Source organism: Lutjanus erythropterus, chromosome 17 (genome assembly GCF_056507025.1).
Source record: "Lutjanus erythropterus isolate fLutEry1 chromosome 17, fLutEry1.hap2, whole genome shotgun sequence".
NCBI classification, from domain to species: domain Eukaryota; kingdom Metazoa; phylum Chordata; class Actinopteri; order Lutjaniformes; family Lutjanidae; genus Lutjanus; species Lutjanus erythropterus.
In genome coordinates this window covers 25,530,120-25,554,471 of record NC_139333.1, presented here as the reverse complement: position 1 = coordinate 25,554,471, position 24,352 = coordinate 25,530,120, and the positions used below count along the sequence as shown (strand labels likewise).

The 24,352-nt window shown below is 41.6% G+C and overlaps 1 protein-coding gene across 3 annotated transcripts; it reads right to left on the bottom strand.

The window, feature by feature from the left end:
• Positions 1–1,980: 1,980 nt before the first annotated feature.
• Positions 1,981–23,215, bottom strand: LOC146312295 (leucine zipper putative tumor suppressor 2 homolog). Of its 3 annotated transcripts, none has more exons than XM_084741114.1 (6): positions 23,084–23,215; positions 6,596–7,141; positions 5,632–6,228; positions 5,017–5,139; positions 3,793–3,939; positions 1,981–2,755 (listed from the first exon to the last, which is right to left on the bottom strand). In XM_084741114.1, exons 2-6 carry the CDS (start codon positions 7,112–7,114, stop codon positions 2,048–2,050), a joined length of 2,094 nt encoding a protein of 697 aa, XP_084597240.1. In that variant the 5' UTR covers positions 7,115–7,141; positions 23,084–23,215; the 3' UTR covers positions 1,981–2,047. The 3 variants fall into 3 exon arrangements, with proteins under 3 accessions (XP_084597240.1, XP_084597242.1, XP_084597241.1); XM_084741116.1 differs by lacking the exon at positions 23,084–23,215 and adding an exon at positions 17,114–17,145; XM_084741115.1 differs by lacking the exon at positions 23,084–23,215 and having other exon boundaries at positions 6,596–9,319.
• Between the last annotated feature and the right edge of the window lie 1,137 nt (positions 23,216–24,352).

Sequence of the window (24,352 nt, the reverse complement as noted above, 5' to 3'; positions counted from 1 at the left end):
TTGGCAGTTTTGGGTTTTGAGCAGCCCTGTTGTAGACCTTTTCCACAGCAGAAATGAAAGAAATTTCATTAACGATGGCTCAGTTCCATTAAGGGTGACAGCGAGCCAGTGTGCACAATACCAGGACACTGGAACTGGGTCGCTTTGTTCTTCTGGAAATGGAATGCAGCATATTATTAATTACAAATGGGTTTTTTTTCGTGCCATGACATGCCAAAATGTCTCCTGAACATTTACAATATCATGATATACAGTTTATCAATATTGCAGTATATAATTTCTGTATGTACATATACCAGGGTAGAAGATCTGATCCATATCTCCCTCTCTATACACTACAGGAAAAGTGATGTAATCCAGTCTTCTGACTTTAGAGAAAAGCTGATGGATGCAAGGTGTTAAGGTAGTATTTTGTTCCAGATGTTATTGTGTTTAATCGCATTAGACTGTACAGATGTTCATGACATTATTACCACCATTTAGGGTAAAATGGGGCTTTATTTCTCTCAAATTGGACCCAATATTATTGTCCAGAAACTAATTTAATCTGCGCTCACGGTTATCAAAACAACTCATTTCTGCCATATATGGTTGGAGAATTAGACTTGCTTTTGTTTGTTTAAGGAATTAGACATATTTTGGAAACATCTACTGTTTACTTTTTGATCATGATGGAATTTACATAAAACACTTGAGTAGCTTTGAGGAAAAAAACAACATAATTCTCTCCACATCATCATTAGCACCTCGCTCTGATTCACCCTCTCTTATCGTGACATGCTGAATGTGTGGTATCCCACGTTTACTAACAATGACAACAGCGTGGGCTCCATCCAAATTAAATGTCCTAATGAGAGCTGACCGTTAACACAGAGTGGGTGTGTAGTGACAAAACCAGCAGGGAGGGTGGAGTCATCACCAACACAGGAGGAGGAGGATAGTGAAAGGTTGGAATATGTTACTCACACACAGCAAAGTCTCCCTAAAACTAGCGAAGGTTGGTGCAAACACTAACACAGACATTAAAGGGACAGTTTGGATTATTTGAAGTGGAGGTGTATGAATTACTTATTCATAGTCAGTGTATCACCTAAAGAAGCTACAGGAGCACCGGCATGGAAGCTAAACAATGTATTGCTGTGGTCAGGGTGAGCAGAGATCATATTTTAGCTACCAATATCAGTTTAAGCAAACACTATACTCAGAATGTCTTCGCCCCTTTACCTTGCCATCAGACAGGAGTTGCTGGTTACAGCTGCTTTGATCTGTTAGTTGGTTTGTGTTGTTGTGTGACTTTGGTGTATATGGAACTAACCTTTTAAAACACCACAGTCACACAATGACACAAACAAACTAACAGATTGAGCCAGCTGTAGAACAACAACGTCTGTTTTCTGCAAGGTAAAGTTACTGATTTCTCCTATGGAGTCTGGTTGAGCGAATCCAAATAAGTTATGTGGGAAAGCACAGTTAATGTGATTGAAATGGATATTTCTTCTATTCGTTGGGCATGAATATTTGGAAAACGTCAGCTCCAGATAAAGATAATGACATGCTCCTCTGCTAACAGTAAGATGAAGCAGTGAAAATATGCTAAATAAAGCATGCACTTAAACTGATATTATTTTTTTAAAATGTGCCTTTTGCTGCTGACCTGCTCCACAGCAGGACATTTCTTAGCTTCCATGCTGGTACTTCTCTCTGATTCTGCAAACTGGGGGCGTGTCTGTGGTTAATACACCAGCTATCAATAAGTACCTCATACAAGCTGACTTCAAATAATCTGCACTGTCCCTTTAATGGAGGGTCAGAGGACTGAAGTGGCCCACTAACGACTAATAGAGGTCATCAGCTTTCAAGTGGGACTCCTTAGAGAACAGACTGACAAGGCAGAACTAAAGTGTGGCTGAATTCATACTGCAGATAGTTTTTACATTTGTGATAACAGTGTGTGTGTTGGTAATCTTAAACGGATACAAATCTGTGACATGGAGGTGAAAAGATTAGTTTACAGTAGTGCAAATCAAAAGATGGAGACATACGGAGGTCAGATTTCCGTGGCGGCGATCTCATCAAAGTTGATCTCATTGCCGCTGCCTTCGTCCTCCTCTCTGCTCTCCAGTTCCTGACTGAGCTCCTGCAGGAGCTGCTCCAGCTCCCGGTTCCTGCGGTACATCTGCACATAGTTCTGCTGCAGCTGTTTCTGGTAGCGGATAACTTTGTCCTTCTCCTCCTGCCATATCCTGCGCTCCTCCTCGAAGCCTCCCATCTGCTGCTCGGCCCGCTGACGCTCGAAAGTCAGCTCGGCCTTCATCCTGTCCATCTGCACCTTTATGCTCTGCAGGGCCTCGGCGTTGTTCTGCCGCTGGGCCTTCGCCTCGTCGCTCTCGTAGGCGAGCAGGTGCTCCTCTGTGTCCTGGAACACCTGACACTGTCTGTTTCCTGGGCCCTGATTGGCCAAAGCATCTCTGAGGTGAGCCAACTCCCCCTCCAGGCGTCCTACCTTTTCTCTGAGCAGCTCCGCTTCGCTCTTGCGGCGCTGAAGTTCGTTCTCACACACCTCCAGCTCCAGGGTTCGTGTGCGGGTCGTGCCATGGGCCTCCTGGAGCAGGACCTGGGTGTTTGTCAGCTCGCCACGAGTCTCTCTGAGCTGACCCCGCAGCGAAACGATCTCTCCCACTCGCTGGGCCAACTCTGCCTGAACATCCTTCAGCTGCTGCTTCAGCAGTGAGATTTCCCCCGACTTCTGACACACCTGAGGGGAGAAGACAAACACTCAGGATTCAGTTCAGTAAAGCCACGACATTTTCTGATGCACAGTTTAGAAAAATCTCATGTACCCCCCTGCAGTACTCCAAAGTACCCCTGGTGGTATTTTCAACCCAATTTGAGAAACACTGGCTTAAAAAATTGGTTGGCGCTGACCGATTAATCAGCTAATAGTTTCTGATCTAAAAATAAAATTTAAAAAACTCTAATCTTCTGGAGGTTTAAGTAGACCAAAACTCAATTCACATCTTTTTTGAGCATGTCAGATCATTGTCTGGTTGAACTAGAAGGACCTTGTCACACTCATTTGGATAAAGGTCTAAAAATGAGGTTTGGTGTAGTTAAACTAAACTCTCACATGCCTGATTGATGTGTGTAACTTTGTTGCTTAATAATTAATTAAACAGTCTGTCGGTGACTGAGGAAGCCTGCAAGTTGTTCTGTTACAGAGATCAGGTTTTTCTTGTCAGCAGGTCTGTAACAACGGGAGAATTAAAAAAAAGAATCAAATCTCTAAGATCTTCTAGAAATGATTCCTTGAGGCACAATCAATTACCTCAAACAGCAGAGAAGATCAGTTTTATTAATATCGATCCATGTCTGCAGCTCATAAAGACAAGGAGGTCTGCATGACTCACAATAAAAAACAATTCCTGAGGCAACATCTTATTTAAAGTTTGTCTCACTCCCCAAATTATGTTGCCTGCGACGAGGGCTCAAAAAGATCAAACATTTTCACCTCCTGTATCGAGTGAATGACTGACAGGTGCACTGCACAGTAATCATGTTCAATTCCCGTTTCTTTCAATTACAGAAATAAAAGCGTCCATGAATATAAAATGGAGATGCTGTAAAACAGACAAACAATATGAGTAATGTTGTGTTTAAGGAGGGATGGGAAATGGTAAAATCAATGAGGACAGCACTGTGATAAACTTCACCTTTACAGCCCAAACCTTTTTCTTTTTTTTTTTTTATCTCGGTCATTACTGTACTTGATGAATAAAAATGTCAGCGTCTCACCTCCCACTTGCTCTCCTCCAGTCGCGGCCCCAGCTGGATCTTCTCGTGCTCGTAGGAGGTGCAGCGATCCTCGAGCTGCTCCCTCTCCTTCAGGAGCTGAGCAAAGTCCTCCTGCAGCTTCTTCTTCTCCTGCTGGAGCTGATACACCTGCAACAACGACGGAGTCAGTATCAGACAGGTTGATCTTAGCAATTCATTAGTTAACTACATTGATCTAAGTCAAAAAAGATCATTTCAATCAGATGTTGATTCTAGATATGATCAATGTGAAAATGACAGCAACATACAGTATGATTTAAAACAGTGATTCCCAACCTTTTTCCCTAAGGGACCCCTTTTCTATCATTGATTAAACTGACAACTACTGACAAAAAGAGACGGATTTTATAGATATTTCATATTATATTCAACACATAATTATTAACCCAAATAGTGAACACAACAGCTGCAGGAAGTTTGTGTAAAACAAGTGATTTGGATGAATTGATGAGTTAGTTTTTCTAGTTTTGGAAACTTAACACAATTCACTGCCTGTATTACTTTATTTGCTTCATTATTTTCTATTCCCTGGTGCTTGGCCGTTGTTCTATTTAGTTCTTCGGTTGTTTGGACTGTGTACTTTTCTAATGCAGAATGTGGCTGTTTAGGAAAGAGTGAAGGCTCCGTGTTCAGGTTTTCACCATGCCTGTATCCTGTGACATTTTCTTCAGTTAACCTTAAATAATAATGTAAAGTTTTAGTTTTCTTTATACACAGGCCAAGGTTCTTAAGAAAAAGTTTTCTTACATCAGTCCTCACCACACACTGTGAAGCTTTGGTGACCCTAAAAGGGGGTCAGGTTGGGAATCAGTGATTTAAAATGAACTAATTTTTGGCAACATGTTTTTCTATACTTATTGCTGGAAGACCTTCAGTACTTAAAAGGAACGAAATAAAACCCTGTAATTTGTTTTTTGGATTAAATAATCCATAATATACCACAAGAGGTACAGCAATCTAGTTTCACAAAACCTGGCATGGCAAGATCGACGCATATTCTAATAAAGGATTATTATACAATGTTTTCGTCAAGTAAACCGAACTACTTAGATGACATAGCTTTTTAAAATTGGATTTTTGTGGCTCTGGTGATTTTGTTCTGGTCATCTTTGACTCTGTAGAAATACAGCAGCATCACTGGCTTGCAGTAAAACCTGTCAGAGCTTTTCTGTCAGAGGTTCTGACCTGTAACTGGAGCACCTGCTGCGCTCGCTGAGCCTTCTGCGAGGCTACCTGCATCCTGGTGGCACAAGCCTGTCTAAGCTCCTCCAGCTCCAGCTCAAAGCGCTTCTGCTTCTCCTCATAAACCTGCGACGAAACACAGAACAACAAGAGGCAAACAGGTCAAAGGATTTACTCTACAAATGTCAAAGTTGTCAACCGAAGTTAAAGGACCAGTATGTAGGCTTTAGTGGAATCTAGTGGTGAACTTTGACTTCACAAAATGTGAAAGGTTTTATCTAGAGCCAGTGTTTGGTTTGTCTGTTCTGGGCTACTGTAGCTACTATGCCGTGGAAGAGGAGCCGCTCCTTCTGTAGATATAGACGTCTCATTCTAAGGTAAATAAAAACAAGCATACTTCTGAATATTATTATTATTCCACTTCTGCCATATTCTGCCAATAAATAGCTGTAAATTTTACATACTGGACCTTTAAAGCCAAAACTGATTCATGTTTTGTTTTTTTGTTTTTTTAACTACAAACTCCAGGGGAACAGGACGGGATAGTGAGCGTGTTCCTCTGTAAAAACACTCATCAAGCTGTCAAGTGACATTTTTTGTTCTACATTATCCACCAACCTGACAGATGGCGGCTTCATTCTCATCCAGGTTGTCTCTGAGCTGTTGCAGCTCCAGCTCTCTCTCCCTCAGCTTGTCCTCCAGGTCCCTCACCACCCCTTCATATCCCTCCACCGGGCCCGGGGAGCGCCCGCCGGACCCGCTGTCAGACAGAGGCTGTCCTCGGCCACTTATCGAGCCGGAGCCTGTGCTCTTACTGGAGGACGAGCGCCCGCTGTCGGAGTTGGAGTGTCCGTGCGTACTGATGGGTGGAGCGCTCTTCAAGGGCTCCAGGTGGCCAGCGGTGGCCTCTCCTGACGCCTGGCTGTAGCCAGCGCCGCTGTAAGGAGGGAGGCTGGAGAGGGAGTTGCGTCCAGAGTCAGACAGTTGACAGGACTGGCTGCTGCCGCCGGCACTGTTACGGGTCCTGCTGTACAAGCTGCATTTCTCAGGGGAGGAGGGAGACACCTCTCTGTGCGAGGGGCTCAGCAGGTTCAGGTTGTTTTGGCTTTCCGATGCGTTGGCACAGTGGCGAGGGGAGAGGTACTGCATGGAGGTACGGCTCTTGGGAATGACGGGTTTGAAGGCAGTGGGCCGCAGCACTGTTTTCTCCATGTTCTGCAGAAGGAGCACAACATGGTATAGAGTTGGGAGGCATGCAGGGATTTACAACAAGTACATCTGAAGAACCAGACAGTTCATATCAGTTCCTGCAATGAACCCTAATGTTCAGTTTTTGTTCCAACTGTTTTGGGGATTTTGATTTAACTTCATCAGCATTTTGGAGGCTGTAGTTTGTGATGATGTTGAATTATCTGCGTTATACTGACAGGTGACCCCATTTATATCAATGAGGATAGACTAAATAACAGAAACACTTCCCTGTATGATGCAAAACAGCTTAAAGGCACCACATACTACATCTGATGATGATATAAAATTAAACAGTTTATCAGTTAACTCCATTTAATTTCTTCAGACTCACCCTCTCAAGTTTTCCTGACACCGGGATGAGTTTTGGAGGAGGTCCGCCCATATTCCCATTCACCCCTGATCCTTCTTTAAGCTCGTCTGCATCACTTCCTGGACTGGCGAGTGTCACATGGTTGTCATTCCAGTCGCCTACATAGTCCTCGTTCAGATAGGTATAGTTCCCGTTCCCAGTCTCCTTCTCCAGCCCCCTGCTGGACGTCGTGGAGCTCTGTTTCTTGAGTGGCGGGATGCTCTGCAGTAAGGGGTCCTGGGGCGACTCAGAGCCCAGGCAGGAGGCGCCTGGCGTGGGCCGTCGGACCCTGGCTCCCAGCTCAGCACCAGAGCGGTGGTCCTGGTAGGGGCCGGGGCGGGCGGCAATGAGGCTGCTGACAGAACCCATAGGATCCAGAGTGGAGGGTGGTGGTGCAGTGATGGGGGGTGAAGGGCCGGAGGTGTGTCTCCTGCGGGCTCCTCCACTCAGGCCGGGGTTGTGGGGCTCAGCAGATATGGGCAGAGCCTGAACCAGGGCCATGATGGCGGCTCAGAGGGGTCACTCTCTCTGAGAGGGAAAAAAACAACAGTGTGAGGCTCTCAAGGATGTTTTAAACAATCGTTCTTAATACATTTTTCATTTTTATCATATGTTTTCAAGCCTTTGAGTCACAAGAAGTAGTAGCTGGTTAGCAGCAGTCACATTGTGAGATGGTTCCCAGGCCGTCTTTAAACCTCTCTCACAGTGCAAAGAAGGACCACCATGTCAGAGCCACGACCAAAGATATCACCACATTTCTTTCATGCTGGTCATCTTTCATCTGGGACAGCCAAAAACTGCACAGTGAATACCTGGCTTAAGACACGTCCAATAGCAGGTCTCAAGTTTTCCTAGACTAGTGCAAGTTAAGGGTCACATCTTGTAATAGCAAGTCCATTTTTATTTGCCCCTGTGCAAATGTTATTTTTTGGTGGTGCTAATTGTCAAGTTTAATCTAGGGCTGCAACGTACAAAATGTCATAAAACTGTGAAAATCACAGTTTTTCTGAGGTGGTGTCTTTAAATGTCTTATTTCGTCAGCCTAAAATCCCAAGATATTCAGTTTAATATGATAAAAGAAAAAAAGTGGGAGAACTCCATAGTTGTGAGGCTTTAAACAGCACTGTCTTCTTTTTTTCAATGAAAAAAATTATCTAAATAGTTGAATTGTTTTTATTTTAGGAATGTAAAGCCAAATCTCTAAGGGACAGATCAAGTCACAAGTCTCATAAGCATATTGCTGGTCATTTGCAAGTGTTTCAGGTCTCTGAATGCTGACCATTAAAGTGATATTTGAACTTTTTCCTATCAAAGCTGAGTTAATTGTGTTTTTTTACATGGCTGACACAAAGACCTGTTGCTGTATTTTCTTATCTAGGAAACTAAATACTGGTTGAAATGGCACATTTTCCTCACAGACACTGATAAGGTCAAATTCTAGCTGTTCAGTCTCTGCACCGGGGTGCTTTCAAGGAATTTTTTACCCTGTCAAAAACACACACTGCTGCAACTGCGACAGAGGCCAAACAGAAATTATATACAGTAGACTGAAGCATGCAAATGTCCCACAAGACCACGGTGGCCCACACACAGAGAACCAGGACAGGCCATTCACGATGCCCATTCAAGCAGCACAAACAGGGCCTGAGGCATGAGGCTCGCGAGGCATGAGGCAGCAGAAGAAAAGGGTCTCTTTTCATTTGAGATGTAAAATGGCTCCTAACATGCTGGCATTTCCCCTGACAGCAACAAAGGCTACTGTCTCCACACATCTCATCAGCCTTAGGAATAAGTAAAAGTTCATAACTGCGGATAATACCTCAAAGGATAAACACAGAGAAGAGGAGACAGGTTGAACTTGCTGTGATACTGTAGCTGTGGGTGTTAAAAGTTGCTGAGTAAATCTAACAGTGCACAAAAATATGTAGTTGTGAGAAATAACACAACAACGTAGGAGGCACAAGATCTCACGCACTTACTTCTCCGCTCCCTCACTCTCACAGGACTTGTGGTAAATATTGACACTATAACAGGCGCTCACAGACAGATGATGTCAACAGTGGATGGCGAACAGTTGAGTGTTGTGTGGAGAACAATGGCCAACAGGACGCATGATGATGAGGTCATGGTGCACTGACAACACAACAACAGCACAGCCAGTTGTTCTCTTAAAACATCACAGTGAGTCACAGAACATGAGGATATCCGACTGACAGGTGTGTCCTCTTATTGAGTTTCAGGCTCATCTGGCAAGTCACAAAAATGTGACTGAAGGATTTAAAAGTATGGCGAGACTGCAGCTGTCACTACGTCACTCTCGCTCGTTTGGAGAAGCCCTGCTAGGACTTTCCCTTTTGTTTCACCCTCTTAACCTTCCTGTTGACACAATGAAGATTTAAAAAAAAAAACTGAGGGAAAAGAGTGTCCGTGTTTGCAATTAGCGGTGAAGATGGTTAATGAGACGAAAGAGGGCCTGACAGCAGGCATGCCGGCCTGACACATTTCTAGAGTCCACCTGCCAGGACAGGGGCCATGCCAAGTCACCTTCCAAACTGCCAAGTTTACTGAGCCTACGAGGCTACTACAGCGATTTAAGTGTGATTACCACACGTTAATTAGCACACTCAAAGTTGGGCTGATCCCTGCTTAGACTCATAATAACTGACTGAGACAAATCTGGTGCTGCAAGATGTTGTAATGGTGTGTTAAAACTGTGAAACTACAACAAGTGTTTTTTTTTCACTTTACACAACAGTTAGTTCCAACCAAGTAATCTGATTGATTGGATGATGGATGCTGATGTAGAGTGCAAAAGAACTGGGACCTTTAACCACATGTTTTACTCCACTTCACTCCACACATTCTAATAACCGTTACATAGGACTGAACGATTTTGAAGAAATTCTGATATTGCAATTGTTATGTTTTACAATATTAGAGGTAATGATGAAAAGATAAATTAAAAAAAGGACAATGTTCCATTAAGAAGTCCAAACTAACTCCTAATTATGGGTCCAACCAGCCAACTACAGGGGACCTCTGCTGCAGTTAAGTAGCTAGCAGGCTAATGTTAATGTGCAAGAACATCTTTGTGTTGTTGGAAACAGTCCAGTTGCAGATTTGTATTTGCAGAGCCAAATAAATGATTAAATAAACAAATCAGAATCTGTTGTTGCTTATAATGTTAAGTACAACAGCTGTCTCTTGTGTGATATTGCTTTAATAAGCTACACTGCACCAGCATCTGTTGGTATCTTTACTTTGATTGTGGTACTTTTTAAACAGCAGCCTCCTTGTCACAGAGCTTTAACAAACTATTATTGGAAAGTCAAACAAAAGTACTGCAGCGAATACTTATTTAAAATCCATTTGCTCACTCCCTCATGGAAGTGCTCCATCCATTAATTCTGTTTGGTCATTCTGTAAAATGCACTTTGAAATGGAGTTTAAATTGTCTGTCATTCATAATAATTAATGATTCATGCTGCATACTTCAGTTACAGCATCAGTGTCGCTATGAAGGAAAGAATTCAACGGCAGCAGGAGCAACATGTGGTGTTTGGAAAGCAGAATTAACCGTCCTAATGAGCAGAGCCTGTAGGATTAATCTTATGTGATTTCTCTATGCACTGAGAAAGCTAATTAGTCCATGACGATATTTATTACATATAATCCTTTCTGAATAGCAGGGAATCAGTCTAACTCTGGCACTACACTAAGGTCTGAAGTCTGTTATAAACAGCAGCTGTCAGAAAAAACTCCTTATACTTATATAAAATTATATTTTCCATGAATCATGGAGGATTAGCTCCAACTAAACTCTATAAGAGAGTTTATATGATAAGTGTCCTCCTTGCTGGTTTAATGTGCACCAGTCAGTGAGCTCATCTGGTGTTATAATATGGAGAGAGAGGGAGAGGGAGAGGCTGCATCAGTGATGGATTTTAAAACTTTGCCGTTGAAGCCTTAATTAATGACCATCATGAGCATGCCGGCCACTTGGCAACGCTTCTCGCTGATTACGCAAGGATGACTTGATACCATTTTTACGAGTACGGCAGCCTTGAGTGGCTCTTAAGTTTTGGGTGTCATTTATTTACCCCCTGCCTCTCTAACTGCCCTGTGTGGAGTGGTTGAGTCCAGTAGCCAGTGAGGGACAGGTACAAAGCTTAATCTCTCTTTGTGCACGTTTCATTTTGTGCTGCTGCAGCCTCTACAATAATATGACAAAATTCAGTTCAGACTTGTGCCATGTCGTAGGTAGTGCAGCAACAATTAATCAAGTAATCGATTAGTGTAATTTTTTAAAGAAAAAAAAGTCAAATTTCTCAGATTTCTGCTCCTTAAATATTAATATTTGCTGGTTTCTTTACTCCTCTACGACAGTAAACTGAATACCTTTGAGATGCGGACAAAACATTTCTTTTGAGAGCGTCATCTTGGGCTTTATATTTACATTTCCTGACATTTTATAGACTAAACAACTGATCAATTAATTGAGAAAATAATTGCCCATCCGTCCAACATTGTAAGACAGCAATCATGACTTAACGTAGAGGGGGAGCATGTCTGGAAGGGGCTATTTAGTAAAACCCAACCCTTTAAACCTCACACTGCCCACAAAGAACTATTCAAACTTCTGGTTTAAGTAAAAATGAACCAAATCATGTTAGTTCATGTAAACTGAACTTTGTCTGAAGGCTTCTCCTTTTCCACTGCTTTCCTCAAATCAGTGTTTCTGATTGGGGGAGACCATTTCGTTGCCCTCCACTCTTTCCTGATAAGTGAATAAGCTCTAATCCCTCTGGACTCAAGATGACTGAAACTATGCAGAGACTCTACTGAGGGGGTCTCAAACTGTTTTTAAAGCCCCCGTCATGATCATGCGGCCCTGGTTACTCTTTTGTTGTCATAGCGACCGGGGCCTCAAACATTAGAAGGGGGAGGACGGGAGAAGAGGGGAGTGGGTCAGAGGGCTGACAGGGAGGCCAGGACCCCTCCTTAGCATCTTAAAGCCTTCATTGGTTCTATAGCTTTGACAATCTTACATACGTCCCCTGTTGGCCCTAATAGAAGATAAATGGACATTAACAGCTAATGACTGGTGGACAAAGCCATGACAGCAACACAGAGAGGTGAATGGAGAGAATATTCATATAAAATGGTGGGTAAGTATACTGTAGTACAGCTGCAGAAAACTGTGAAAAATTCCAACAACAGTGTAAAATAGGGCCGCAACTAACATTAATTTCATAATGAATTGATTCATTAAGTTGATTATTTTCTCCATCAGTCGCTTCACTGTTGGACTGAAGAAATATCAGATAGTCAATGGTGAAAAGAGTCAGTGTTTTTCAAAACCCAAGGTAAAGTCCTAAAACATCTTGTTTTGTCCACAACTCAAATTTACTGTCGTAGAGGAGTAAAGAAACAAGTCTTTTTCTCTTCAAAAAAAAAAACAATCGATTATCAAAATAGGTGCCAATTAATTTCAAAGCTGACAACTAATCTGTCACTCGTCTAAAACCCAAAGATATTCAATTGGCTATCCTAAATAATGACGAAAAGCAGTACATCCTCATACTTTAGAAGCTGGAACCAATATATGTCTCAAACAGTTTCTTTTTCTGTATGTTTATCCACTTCTGGTTGTGTACAAGTAAATATCAGTTTAACTGATTAATCAACTCAAAGCCAGTAAAATACTGTAAGAAGTCTGGGCAATAAAACAACAGTGAAATGTATCGGCAATAAACACTTCAGCAAAAGCAACAAGAAAATTGTTCAATAAAATGTTCAATAGTTTCATTTAAATGCATTAAGTGCAAAACACCAAGAGAGTACATAATGAATATGCACTGGCTCATAAACAGCCTGTCATATCCCTTGATATTATGACACACAAAAAAGTCAATTAACTTGTGTGTTGTTCGGTTGCATCTTCAACATGTGACAACAACAAAAAAAAAAAGAGGAAAAAGCAAGAAATCATTAATGAAAAAGAACGGGTCAGCTCGGCAGTATGGCAATGTTTGGGGGCGTTTTAAAAGTCTATTAAGTTAAATACCTGCATGCCAATTTGACCTTTTTTCTTCTGGTCTTTAAGGGACAGGTCACCTGTTGTGCCTTCTCTCCAGTATAATGGAACTAAATGGTACTAGTCCTGTGGAGCTTAAAATCCCCTAAAATAAAAAAGTAAAGTAAATGAATAAAAAGTACATTTGAGAAACTCAGCAGCAGTGTCTCTTCCCAGAAATCATGACCCGGTTGCTCAAAATAATCCACAGACCTGTTTGTGAGCAGTTTGATGTAGGAACTACTTTCTGTCTGCAGCAGAATCTACCAGAACTACTTTAACTTTCTAATAGACAGAAAATAGTTCCTGCCTGAAACTGGTCACAACAAGGTCTGTGAATTCACCTGAGTAACCGGGTCGTGATTTTTGGAAAGAGACACTGGTTTTGAATTTTTCAAGTGTATTTTTTGCTGCTTTGAGCAGCACAATAAGTACCACTTAGTTCCATTATTTTGGAGGAAAGGCAGACAATCTCTCTCCAAAACTCAGTAACTCAAACAAAAACTATCTAGATGGATAAACAGCACTAACAGACCAGGTGGAAAAAAAACTGTAACTAAAAATAGGTCATTAAAAATCATCAATCACAATCATCGGCCCTAAATTTACATCTCATGTACACAGCAAAACCAACAATGAGGCTTATATTTCAGCCACCCCCATACTGTCTACAGTGTCAGCTGACTCTGACTGTGGGCAGACTGTTTTGTCTGGGAAAGCCCTTGAAGGGTTTAATGCCCCTCAGACAGACTGACTCAGTCAGTCAGTCAGTCGCTCCTCCAGCAGGAGGAATGTGCGGCCACAGCAGCTAATGAGAGTTAAGACTCAACATGGACAGAAAAAGTGGTGGTCAGTGTGTGGACGGGGCGACTCTACAGCCAATGTTTTTCTGATGCCTCATCATTCACATGTCACAGCTAGGATTGCGAGAGGAGATTTAAAGTTGCATTTCTCCTGCGTCCAGCATTTTTGCTTTGCAGCGGCCAACAGTAGCAGCTCTGGGGATCTGCTGTCACCTCGAGGCTTCAGGATTTTTATCCCCGAGCTTTCAGCACTGACAGTTTTATAGAATTACTCACACAGATCAAACACAAGAAAGTAGCGACGGGAGAATCTGCAATTTCTGCAGTTTTTGAAAATTTGATTGTTCTGCATAAAACTCTGCAGACCAAAACTTTACAAACTAACAGCAAACACATCACAAGGTACACGCACATTTCTCCTTTAAAAGGCAACACAGTGTAGCTTACCGGGCAGCTGTCATTTTAAAGAATTTGTAAATGTAGGCTAACAAACAGTTGTCATCACAAAAAACAACAAAAGTGTTGATCTTTGTGACCATGTCATGGCTGTCAGTGAAAAAATAAATGTTTAAATTGAAATAACCAAAGATTTGGAGAATTGTGACACTCCTAATAGACCACTTAAAGACTTGACATTTTAAGAAATGTATCCCAACTGGCTGTTTATGCATTTATAACTACTACACTGTACATTGCTCTTTGTTAGCAAAAAGCAGAGATGAGATAAATGTTAAATGGTTACTAAAATCAAAGTTTAATTTACACGTCTTATTTCTATGGCGAGATGGGATCTGTAACAGAGATGAGAAATCCATATGCTGCGATCAATACTTTTAAAAATTCTTGCTGAGATTTCAGTCTACAAGACCTGACTGAATATGAAATGTGAGACAGCGTCTCGTCCCACAGACCGACAGTCGGGTCACTCCAGTCACAGCAGTGTATTTCATTACACATACAGCAGCGAATCTAGATACATTTCAATGACATTCATTGGCATGCAGGGGAACCTTTCATCTGACTGCATCTGAGATTGGGCAATCAGAGAAACAAACAGTATAAAAGCCTTTTTATAGAGGCTGCATTACAAAGATACAGTATACACAGTCTGCTGGCCCTGCCCTGCAAGACTGCAACGTCACACAAACCTGCTTTGAGACAAACTGAAAGAGCCGGCACTAAATCCCTCTTTGTTAGCACTGCGCCATAAACACACATCCACAGAGGTGAGAGTCTAAAAATATTCCCCACACCAGGTGAAGTGTTAAGACTGGTGGGGGAAAAAAAAGAAACTCTTATATACCGGCTCTCATGTGAGGCTTCACCACCTCTGACTCGAGGAGGATGTGGAGGGAAAAGGAGTCGAGGAGACAGAATGAAAGGAAGAGGAGGGTGTCTCAGTTTTCAGCAGGGAGCGTCTGCATGAGGGAACAAACAAATGAGTCCGGAGATCCCCTCCTCCACTCTCCATCTCCCTCTTTCTCTGCCTAAACTTCTGAGTCCCACTCACTCTCTTTCTGTCCTGCACCCAACCTCCCATCCTCTTATCCCCCCCACCCATCTCTCTGGAAACTGGAACATAAGAGGGAAAGTGTAACAAAGCTATTTTAGGTTTGTAGACAACCTACCTTTCCTCAGGCAGACACCTCACCTCACAGCCCTGGCAGACACTGACGGTCACCGTGCCAAATGTTAATGTTTCCAACGAGGACTGCAAGTGACAATTCCTTTAACTGTGGGACTGTCAGAATATAGTGGCATGTGCGCAGAGTTGGGAATTAACAAAAAAGAAATACTACGTTCCTGTACTTCTGTAGAGTTTTCAAGTTTCTGCACTTTACTTGAGTACTTATTTTTCTGACAACTTTTTACTTTCACTTTACTTTTCACTACTTCTTACACTTTCAAAACAGACTTGTTACTTTAGCTTTAATGCATTTGAGGGTAATTATTGACTTTTTTTTGCATCATTGTGCACCATCTTCCCAACATCAAGACTAATTTTAGCTTAAATGGATGGGACATGGATATCATGCACGACAGACGCAATGGGAGGAAAATGACATTAAAGACACAACGAGACAAAACAGCCAGTTCAGTTTGCTTTGCACAGACGCCTCGAGTAGAAGTGTCTTTCAGGGCACTAAGTTTTTACTACTCTGAGTAAGTTTCACTTTTGTTTGAGTAAAGAAGCTGAAGTTCAGTTCTTCAACTTTTACCAAAGTCTTTTTTAACACATGTATCTGTAGTTCTACAACACGTGTGCTTATGCCACCTCTGCAAGTGCCCAAGATGACAATTTTAAAGTACTTGTTTTGTCCAACCAATAGTCCAAAACCCCCCAGAATATCCAATTCACAATCCTCACATTTGAGTTACACAGACAATATATGGCATTCTGTGTTTGGTAAAAGACTCAAGGACAAAATATGCAAAGGTTTCTTTAAAAACAATGCAGAGACTCATAAACATAATTCCTTCGATCGTCATTTATGACTGACTGGAAGTGTCTCATAGTGGCTGCTTCCGTAGAGACTCTGTCTTCTGTTTGTATTTCCTTATTTTCACATTATTTTGCTGCTCGAGACATTTTGCCAACCCAAACACGTTGGTTTTTCACATCCTGGTAGTTTTCTGGTCCATTTATGAGCACCTCAGACAAATCCTACTGATTCTACCTTTAAACAAGTAACTGACTGTCATGCCAATCAACTAACCGATTCATTGACTTATTTGTTTAAGCACTAACTATGTGCAGGACGTAAATACATTTTGTGCTATCTGTCTGTCTTTTTGACTGGAAAGTGCATAATATATTATAGCCTAAGTAGCTCCTTTGGACAAGTAGAAGTGGCAGCCAATGTAGAAAGAAAACAGTTAACTAAACAGCCGTCTCTCTTGAGGGACATGAGGTTTGTTTGATGCACTGAACGCTGTCAATGATTAGACTGCACTGAAAGAGCAGAGCAAAGGCCTCCATTCACTCTCCTCCATCACACACACACTCTTTGGGATAAGCAGCCTCAGCTTGTCACTGTTTTTGTTTTAATGAGCAGTAGCAGACAAGAGTGACCAATGGAAGTTGGCTCCATCTTCTCAATTTTATTCTCAGATTATTCTAAGGTTGCAAGTAACAGTTATTTTCATTTTCTAACCTAATCTATTGATTATTTTCTCTATTCATTAATCATTTAGTCCATGAGACATTAAAAATAATGAATGGCACTCATAATGCCTCAGTGGCTGTGGCGATGTCTTCAGTTAACTTACTTTGGCTGACTAGCAGTCAAAAATGTATTGCAATTTAGTGTTGTGAGAGAAAAACAGCCAATTGTGACATTTGAGAAGCTGATAAAGACAAAAATTATACATGATGATAAAAAAACTAATAACTGAACCTCTAATTATTTCCATTTCTTTTTACATCTATGGATTTTTTTTTTTTACATTAACATGCAATAAACCTGCATGAATAAACTTGCATATCTTTTATCTAGTAAATATTTCTTCCACAGTGAGTATAAGTCAAACATCTCACCAAACATCACTGTCACCTTGCTTGTCAAAGTAATAAAGTCAACTTCCCTCTTCTCCAACGTTCCTTCCCTCCGAGTTTCTTACCCCAGTTTGTCCCCGGCATATCTGCTCTGGTGCTCCTTCTTATCACCCAGCCTCAGCTCCTTCAGTGTCTCAGGTTTAAGTCGGCTCAAATGTTCACTATGTGCTCCTGTTCTCCTGGATGTTTGGCTCCGTTTCTGACCAACTCTCCTGAGGAAAACTTCTCTAACCCCCTCAAAAAAAAAAAAAAAAGAAACAGCTCATTCTCAAGCCAAATGCCGCCAATGTGAATGGGAGCACAGTCCCCTCCCCTTCCTCCCACCACCACCTCCTCCTCCTCAGCACAGCCCAGCCTCTCTCTGACAGATACACCTCCTCTCTGCATGCCCCACTCCTCCTCTACCATTTCCTTTGACCAAAGAAACTACACTCTGCAAAGTCCTCTACTGCCTTTGTCAGGCAGTAAAAAGGAGAAAGAAACAGAAAGCTGGGGAAAGGCGAGCTGTCAGTTAAAGACCTTTCTACTTTTCCTGCCTACTAAGCCACAGAGTAAAAAGAAAGCGGAACTGCATGAGGATATTATCTCACTTTAAAAAGTCTGGATTTGCTTTTTTGATTTGAGCCTTTTCATCTGTCAAAATTGAGTCTTCATCTGAATGCATTCAAGAAAAAAAAACTAAGAAAAAGAGGAAGAAAAAGCTGAGAAGTGCAGGGATTCAAGGTTTGAGGTTTCGAAGAGAAAGAGATGTAACTAGACACTGGATGCAAACTCTCTTTATGAATCTTCATCAAACACTCTAGTCCTGCCTCTCATCTGTCAGTCTGATCTAAAAACACTGAGGCACACGCCCAAAGCTCAAAAAGGAATTACAGTTAATTACTGAGCAAACTGTTAATTAAAGAAGCCATCAGTCTGAATTAAAGGAGGTAAATTTATCAATTCAGCTGTGATATTCCTTCAAAGCAAAGAGTGGATCATAACACTTCAAGAGTCAGAACTGTCTGTATTGAACTGTATTGTTTGCCGTGCAACTCTTGAGAGAAAAAATTAACAAGAAAAGACATTATTTCACGTACAAATTAAAATTACACCCCCAGAGGTCAAATCTCTCTAGAAGGCAGAGCAGCTGAGCAGACAAACATGGCGTCTGCAGGATAAAGTTACAGAACTAACTGGTAAAAAGGAAAACTGGCTCAGCTTGGGAGTATTTTGGATTTGATCCCGCTGATAAAGGTGAGCCAGCAAACACTGTGGACTACTGATTGGTCAGAATAGTGTAGCGAGTGTGTAACTTTAGCAAATGTGAGAGAGGGCAAACGGCAGACAAATTATTTTACTGTGTGTGGTGGCAGAGAGTGACGGTGAATGCACAATGAGTGGTGGAAAAGTTGAGCGGTGAAGTCGTCGGTCTGGTAGTAAATGTACAGTGTAAGTTTGAGTTTGTCGGTGAATAAAAGCTGCAGCTTCTCAAGACCGAAGCAGAGCTCCTTTGTGTGTGTGAGTCATTTCTCAACTGTGGGAATATGCCTATGTTAAGGAAGTACTACAGTACTAAGTACAGTCGACTTGAGCCATTGTACACAAATACCGCCATAATACTGTAAACCCCATTAAAATGACAGGAAGGTATGAAGGTATTGAAAAAAGGATACTGCCCAAGCTAAATACTTGATGTACTTTTATTAAAGTTTAGCATTTTAGCTAAATACTAAAAAATAGCATTTAGCATTATCCCATAATTTGTAGTCACAGTGGCCACTGTTGACAGTTACATCGTCTCGCTTTAAGAAAGAAGACAGTTGAAAGAGGCAACACAGTGTTGGCTGACACAGAAATACTTATGATAAAATGTTGTCATCAGCCGTACATGAAACATGTGCATTTTTCCCAGCTTTTGTCTTCTACGTCATGTCCCGTACATTCATCGTCTCCTGTGAATACACAAGTATACAATACGAAACCTGTGTGGGAAAAGTGGGCTTCACTATATCGCAGTTTTCATTGTTTTTATAATGAAATTCTTTGACGGCTATTGCTGGAAAATGCTGTAATATACTATCAACAGTTAAGTATAACGTTGCATTAATCATTCTTCAGCACTTGGAGGCAACGCGACAAGCTGTAAACACAACACTGACATATCATAATCTTACTAGTCTTACTCTGGTGAATATATTTGTAAACAGCTGTTTATCTGCACATGCTGCAGACACTAGTTGTGTTTCTGGCCACTTGATGAATGTGAGTCCAACATCACTCTTCTTTTTACTCTGTTTTGGTCTCCACCAACTTGTAGGGGAAATTGCTAGCTCTTTAGCTGCTAAACCTAGCTCCCTGCAGTGGGTTTAAAAGAGGATTTTCAGAGAAGACAGCTGCCCACTGCTGCTGGAAATTAGGTTGTCAGAGTACTGAGAGTGAATCAAAATGGACGCTGCAGGCCAGAACTGAGCTAAAAATCACTAAAACACTATGAGTGGACCCTTCTGTTATTTGAATAAAAATACTGATTGATGTAGCTTAAACGTCTGTCAGTTTAGACATCAAATGTTACACTTGTTTTTCCTGATAGATGTAATCAACATGGGAATTTGTGCCCTGGTTAACCTTCAATCTGAAACCTCTTTGATATAATATTTAGTATCACTGAAGTGTAACAAATAGTTTCTAACATCCTGAGTAACCAGTGGATCAGAGCATTTTACTCTGACAGCGGCAGCATTCAGCTTTTGCCTTGACCTGTAATCCACCATCTGGCCAAAATGAATTAAAATAAAAGAAACAATGAGACGAGATGGTGAAGTCGGAGCTCAGCTGCTCGGCTCCCAGATGAAGAGAGGGGTAAAGTAGGGTACGAGAAGTAGGCTATGCCCTGCCACAGCCTTACACGCACACACACACACAAACACAGATCTGTCCCTCTCCCTCTCTCTTTTTGACTCCCTCTCTCCCCCTTCTGCTATAACTGGGTCACACTGGTAGGCATGGAGCGTGTCCTTCAGGCAATGAGACGTCGGGGAGGGAGTTCAAGGTCATTCTTGGTCGCGTCTCAATGGGAGGTCTGGAGAACACTGAATACGCCACAAGTGAAGTTCCGTCCTGCTGCAGCCAAAGCAACAGAAACCGCTCTCAGTTAGAGTCCAAGATTGGACGACAAACACCATCAATCAGCCGCCCCGAGGCCACCAGCACTGGGATAAAGAGGCTGGCTGCAAATCACCTCTGTGAATGCCACCATTAACACTACCTCTTTATAGGCCAGAGGGGGGGCCTAACATGACTCAGCCCCTTTGGAGGGAGTTGATTTACAGGCCGAAGCAGCAAAGTAAAATGACAACTCTGTGGCTTCCTCACAGTCTGCAGGATAGCCAAGGGAAAACCATGAGGGAAATTACAGTAAAATACCAGATAAAACAAATAATTCCAGTGTGGCTTTGCAGTAATGTTGGATACATCTGTCTGGTGGTTTCTGGTTTAAGTTTATTATCCTACAAAGATACACAAAACGTTTAGGGGTGCCGTCTGTGGGCCAATTTCTGGTTAACATTGAAAGTGGCTCCTTAGAGGCCGCAGTTCTAGTTTATCTGTATCTATGGCGGATGCCCAGCAGGTGGTCATCCATCATAGGCTGAAGCTAAGCTGCCATCTCTCTGCGGTCCGTCAGCCTGCTTCCTTCTATATTTTCATAACAACGCCTCACGTCTGGGACCTGAAGCCGACAGAAAGCTAGGCCATCCATCAATGTCCGTGCTGCCTCTGCGTGGGGACATCGCTCCCACTGGACGCTGCAGCTAAAACTGGCCGCCACCAGCCGGCCCTTTGGACCGCTTACTTCCAAAATAATCCACCATGGCACAAAGCAATCCAGGAACACCTCCGAAATAAAACTGGTGCGAAGGTTTAGCGCTCAACAGGGGGTGGTTCGTCAGTTTTAGACACAAATGAAGAGAAGGAAGAGAGCTTTGTAGATTGAAATAACAACTCCTAGTAAGTCTGCTCATAAATCCACAGAAATGGGATGGCTCTATTGAGCTGGCAGCGACCCGACTTAGCCACACTCTGATTTACTGTATAATGTGCCAAAGAGATTAGGGTTACGCCTCCAGCTCTGGAATTACAGCAAAACCCTATCCATGATTAAGATCTGTTGCTAACTCCCTCGCAGCAGGAATGTGTTAATATCCACACATAGCAGGATGCACAACATTTAGAGTTTCTGCTGGTTTCAGCGAGTTAAATTTAGGACTTTTTAAGACCTTTTAAAGAGCATTATGAATGCAATTTAAGACCCATTTCACAACCAGATTGGCAAACAAAAAATACAGAGGACAAGGAGGAAAACTGAAGTCCAAGAACTACAATATTCAACTCAACATGACCACAGAGAACTGTGTAAGCAGGAGTAATAATAGTAGTGGTTATTGGTTGCATGTTGGTTTTCAGGCTGTAGTCAATCAAGGAAAATCTTAGTCAACTGTAGAGCTGCAACAATTAATCAATCATTAATTGATTATGAAATAAAAAATTTAAATCATCTGATTCCAGCTTCTTAAATGTGAATATTTTCTGGTTTCTTTACTCCTCTCTGACAGCAAACTGAATATCTTTGGGTTGTGAACTTTGTGAAGCAGTGATTGTCATTTTCACCACATTTTACAGACCATATATAAATAATATATAAATATCAATCGAGAAAATAATCAACCAATTAATCAAATATGAAAATAATCGTCAGTTGTAGCCCTAGTCAACTGAAATTCTGCCCAGTCTTCCACCAATCGGTTGGTCGATGGAGGAAATAACTGCACATTATCTCCAGTGGGTGGGTGCAGTGGGTGGCAATCACAGTTACACAGTGTTGCTGAGTGAATTAATTCCTCCAGTGCGACCATTTCTTTCTCACGCATAGCTACATCATCACGATCAGAGCATGTCAAGTACATTTACATGCAGCAACAACACACACACATACAGTACGCGTTACACACCCACTAGCAAGGGTCACACTGGCTTCCATATATAAACAAAGCTAAGTGCTAACACAGCTCCTGCTGCAATATAAACGTCCACAAAAAGAAACGTGAAAAAACCATCCAACCTTCTCCTGTCTTTATTTACTTGGCTTCAAATGAGGCTTAACGTTCACACAGTTTGTCTTGACTGTCCCTCAATATTACAGTATTAATCCCATGTGGAGTAGCCACATTAGCAACAAGGTGGTGCCAAATTCAACTTACAAATTCAACACTAAAACAACATAAAACACGGGAAAACTTACAGCTTTCCAGCTTGAAGTTGGGTCACGAGCAGCTGGTATTTATCCATCATTGGGCTTGAAACATTAGCAGCAGGGGCTCATTAAGAAAGCAGTCCAACCAAGTGAAATCCACACACATGTTGTCATCAAAAATTTACTTTTTATCCACTCAGCTCTTCTGTCCTCTGAGCCTCGGGGTCTATGTAGCGATTAGTGCTAGTTCTCTGATGTGGTATCAATTAGTTTGGAGCCAGTAAACGTTCAGTAAATGGCCTGTCATTCAGAAATAAAATACATCAGGTCTGCATATGTCTGTCCTGCCCCCAACATAATGGATGGACACGCTTCTTTCATTAAAGTAACACCAGCGACTGTCTGACCAATGAGAATCTGGTCGGACAAGAGCCTAACGACCAACCAATGGACCAGCCCTGACTGCTTTTATTTTGTTGAGATTTTAAGACAATGTAGGGCCTAAAAGTCAGATTTTTGGATTTTAAACTTTTTAAGGACCTGCAGAAACTGAATGCTATGTGTGCGACAAGCTGTAGCCAATTAATGTCAATAAAACTGCAACCAGAAATAGTTTGAGAAGGAAAGAAAATGTTTTCGTTGTCAGAAATAACTTAAAACAGACTTTGTGAGAGATGTAATCTGAAAATGTTTGTAGGAAATCAAACTTTAAGGTCCTGTTTCACATCCTGGAACAGCCAAAAAAGTTCAAAGTTGTCTTTTGGTAAAATTTAAACCACATTTCACCGAAAAAGGCTTCACTTACCTGTTAATGACACCCTGTCTTTAGCTTCTGGAGGCGTTAAAAAAGCATGGGGTACAGGTCGTTCAAGCATCCCAGGAACTCACAACGGTGAGCAGATCTTCATTCTCTCCTCGTCTCTCTGTTCTCCCAGACTGAGGGGATAAAAAGCAAAAGAATGCATGTTGTTGAATCAGCAGAAGAGAAGCAGTGAGACTACTTCCACCGTGGAGAGTTGGAAAACCTGAAATGTGACAAGTGTGTTTATAAAAGTCAGCGAAAAAGAGGAAAATCTGAGTCATAACGGCAAAAGGCTTCTCACGAGGGAAGGTCGAGACTGAGGGGATTTTCCATATCAACAAGAGTGAAGACGGAGCCCAAACCTTGCACCCAGTTCGCTAAACAATGATCCCCTGAGTAAAGTAAAAATGAGACTGTTGAGTCTTTTACATCGTCGTGGATCACCACAAAGGTTTGTGGGATTTCACAAATTTTTGTCATTTTCTCTGGTTGTATGAGGTTTAAATTTAAGACAAAAGAAGTTTTGAAGTGAAAAATGACCTATGTTAGAAATGAAATGAGAAAAATGTTATTAAAATAAACCTTGACAACCAGGAAGACAAAAAGGGTGAGAGGCACACTGCCACCATCTGGAAAGAAGTACAGAGTCCATCTGCAATTCATTAAACTGGTGTATTAAGGGTAAGGCAATATTTAAGTTCAGAGTGGAAGAGCATGAGAAAAGACTATGAGTAGTGCCAAAGGTGAGTCGACCAGACAGTCATCATTTCAGAATGTCTATGATTGCAAAATATTACTTAACACTTCATTCTGTACCATCATGTTTTCAGGAAACAATATCCTGTCAGTAGATCAAATTACTGGTGCTAATAGAAGAAGAAATAATAGCAACATATGGTGCTGGAAAAGAGTGTTTTTTAATTTCAGTTCTGCAGGTTTCAGTCTCCTCTTTCCAGGCCAATTTTTCAAGGTGATATGCAGAAATGAAGCAGTGGACTAATTGCCAGTTGTGCCTCCAGAGATCTTATTTCCAAGTAATAGTGCACATGAAATATTCACAGAGTACTCAGACACTAACAGACAGGTAAAATGTTTTTTACCAGGGCTGGCTATTAAACTCAGTTTTACATTAACCTAAATTTACTCAAATAGTTTTTTGCAATAAATAACTGTAAAATGTACAACAACCAGAGGTTAAAAAGCAAGCAAGCAACAGACCAGATAAAAGAATTGAAGCTTTTATGCCTAATTTATACTTAATTTTTGAACGAT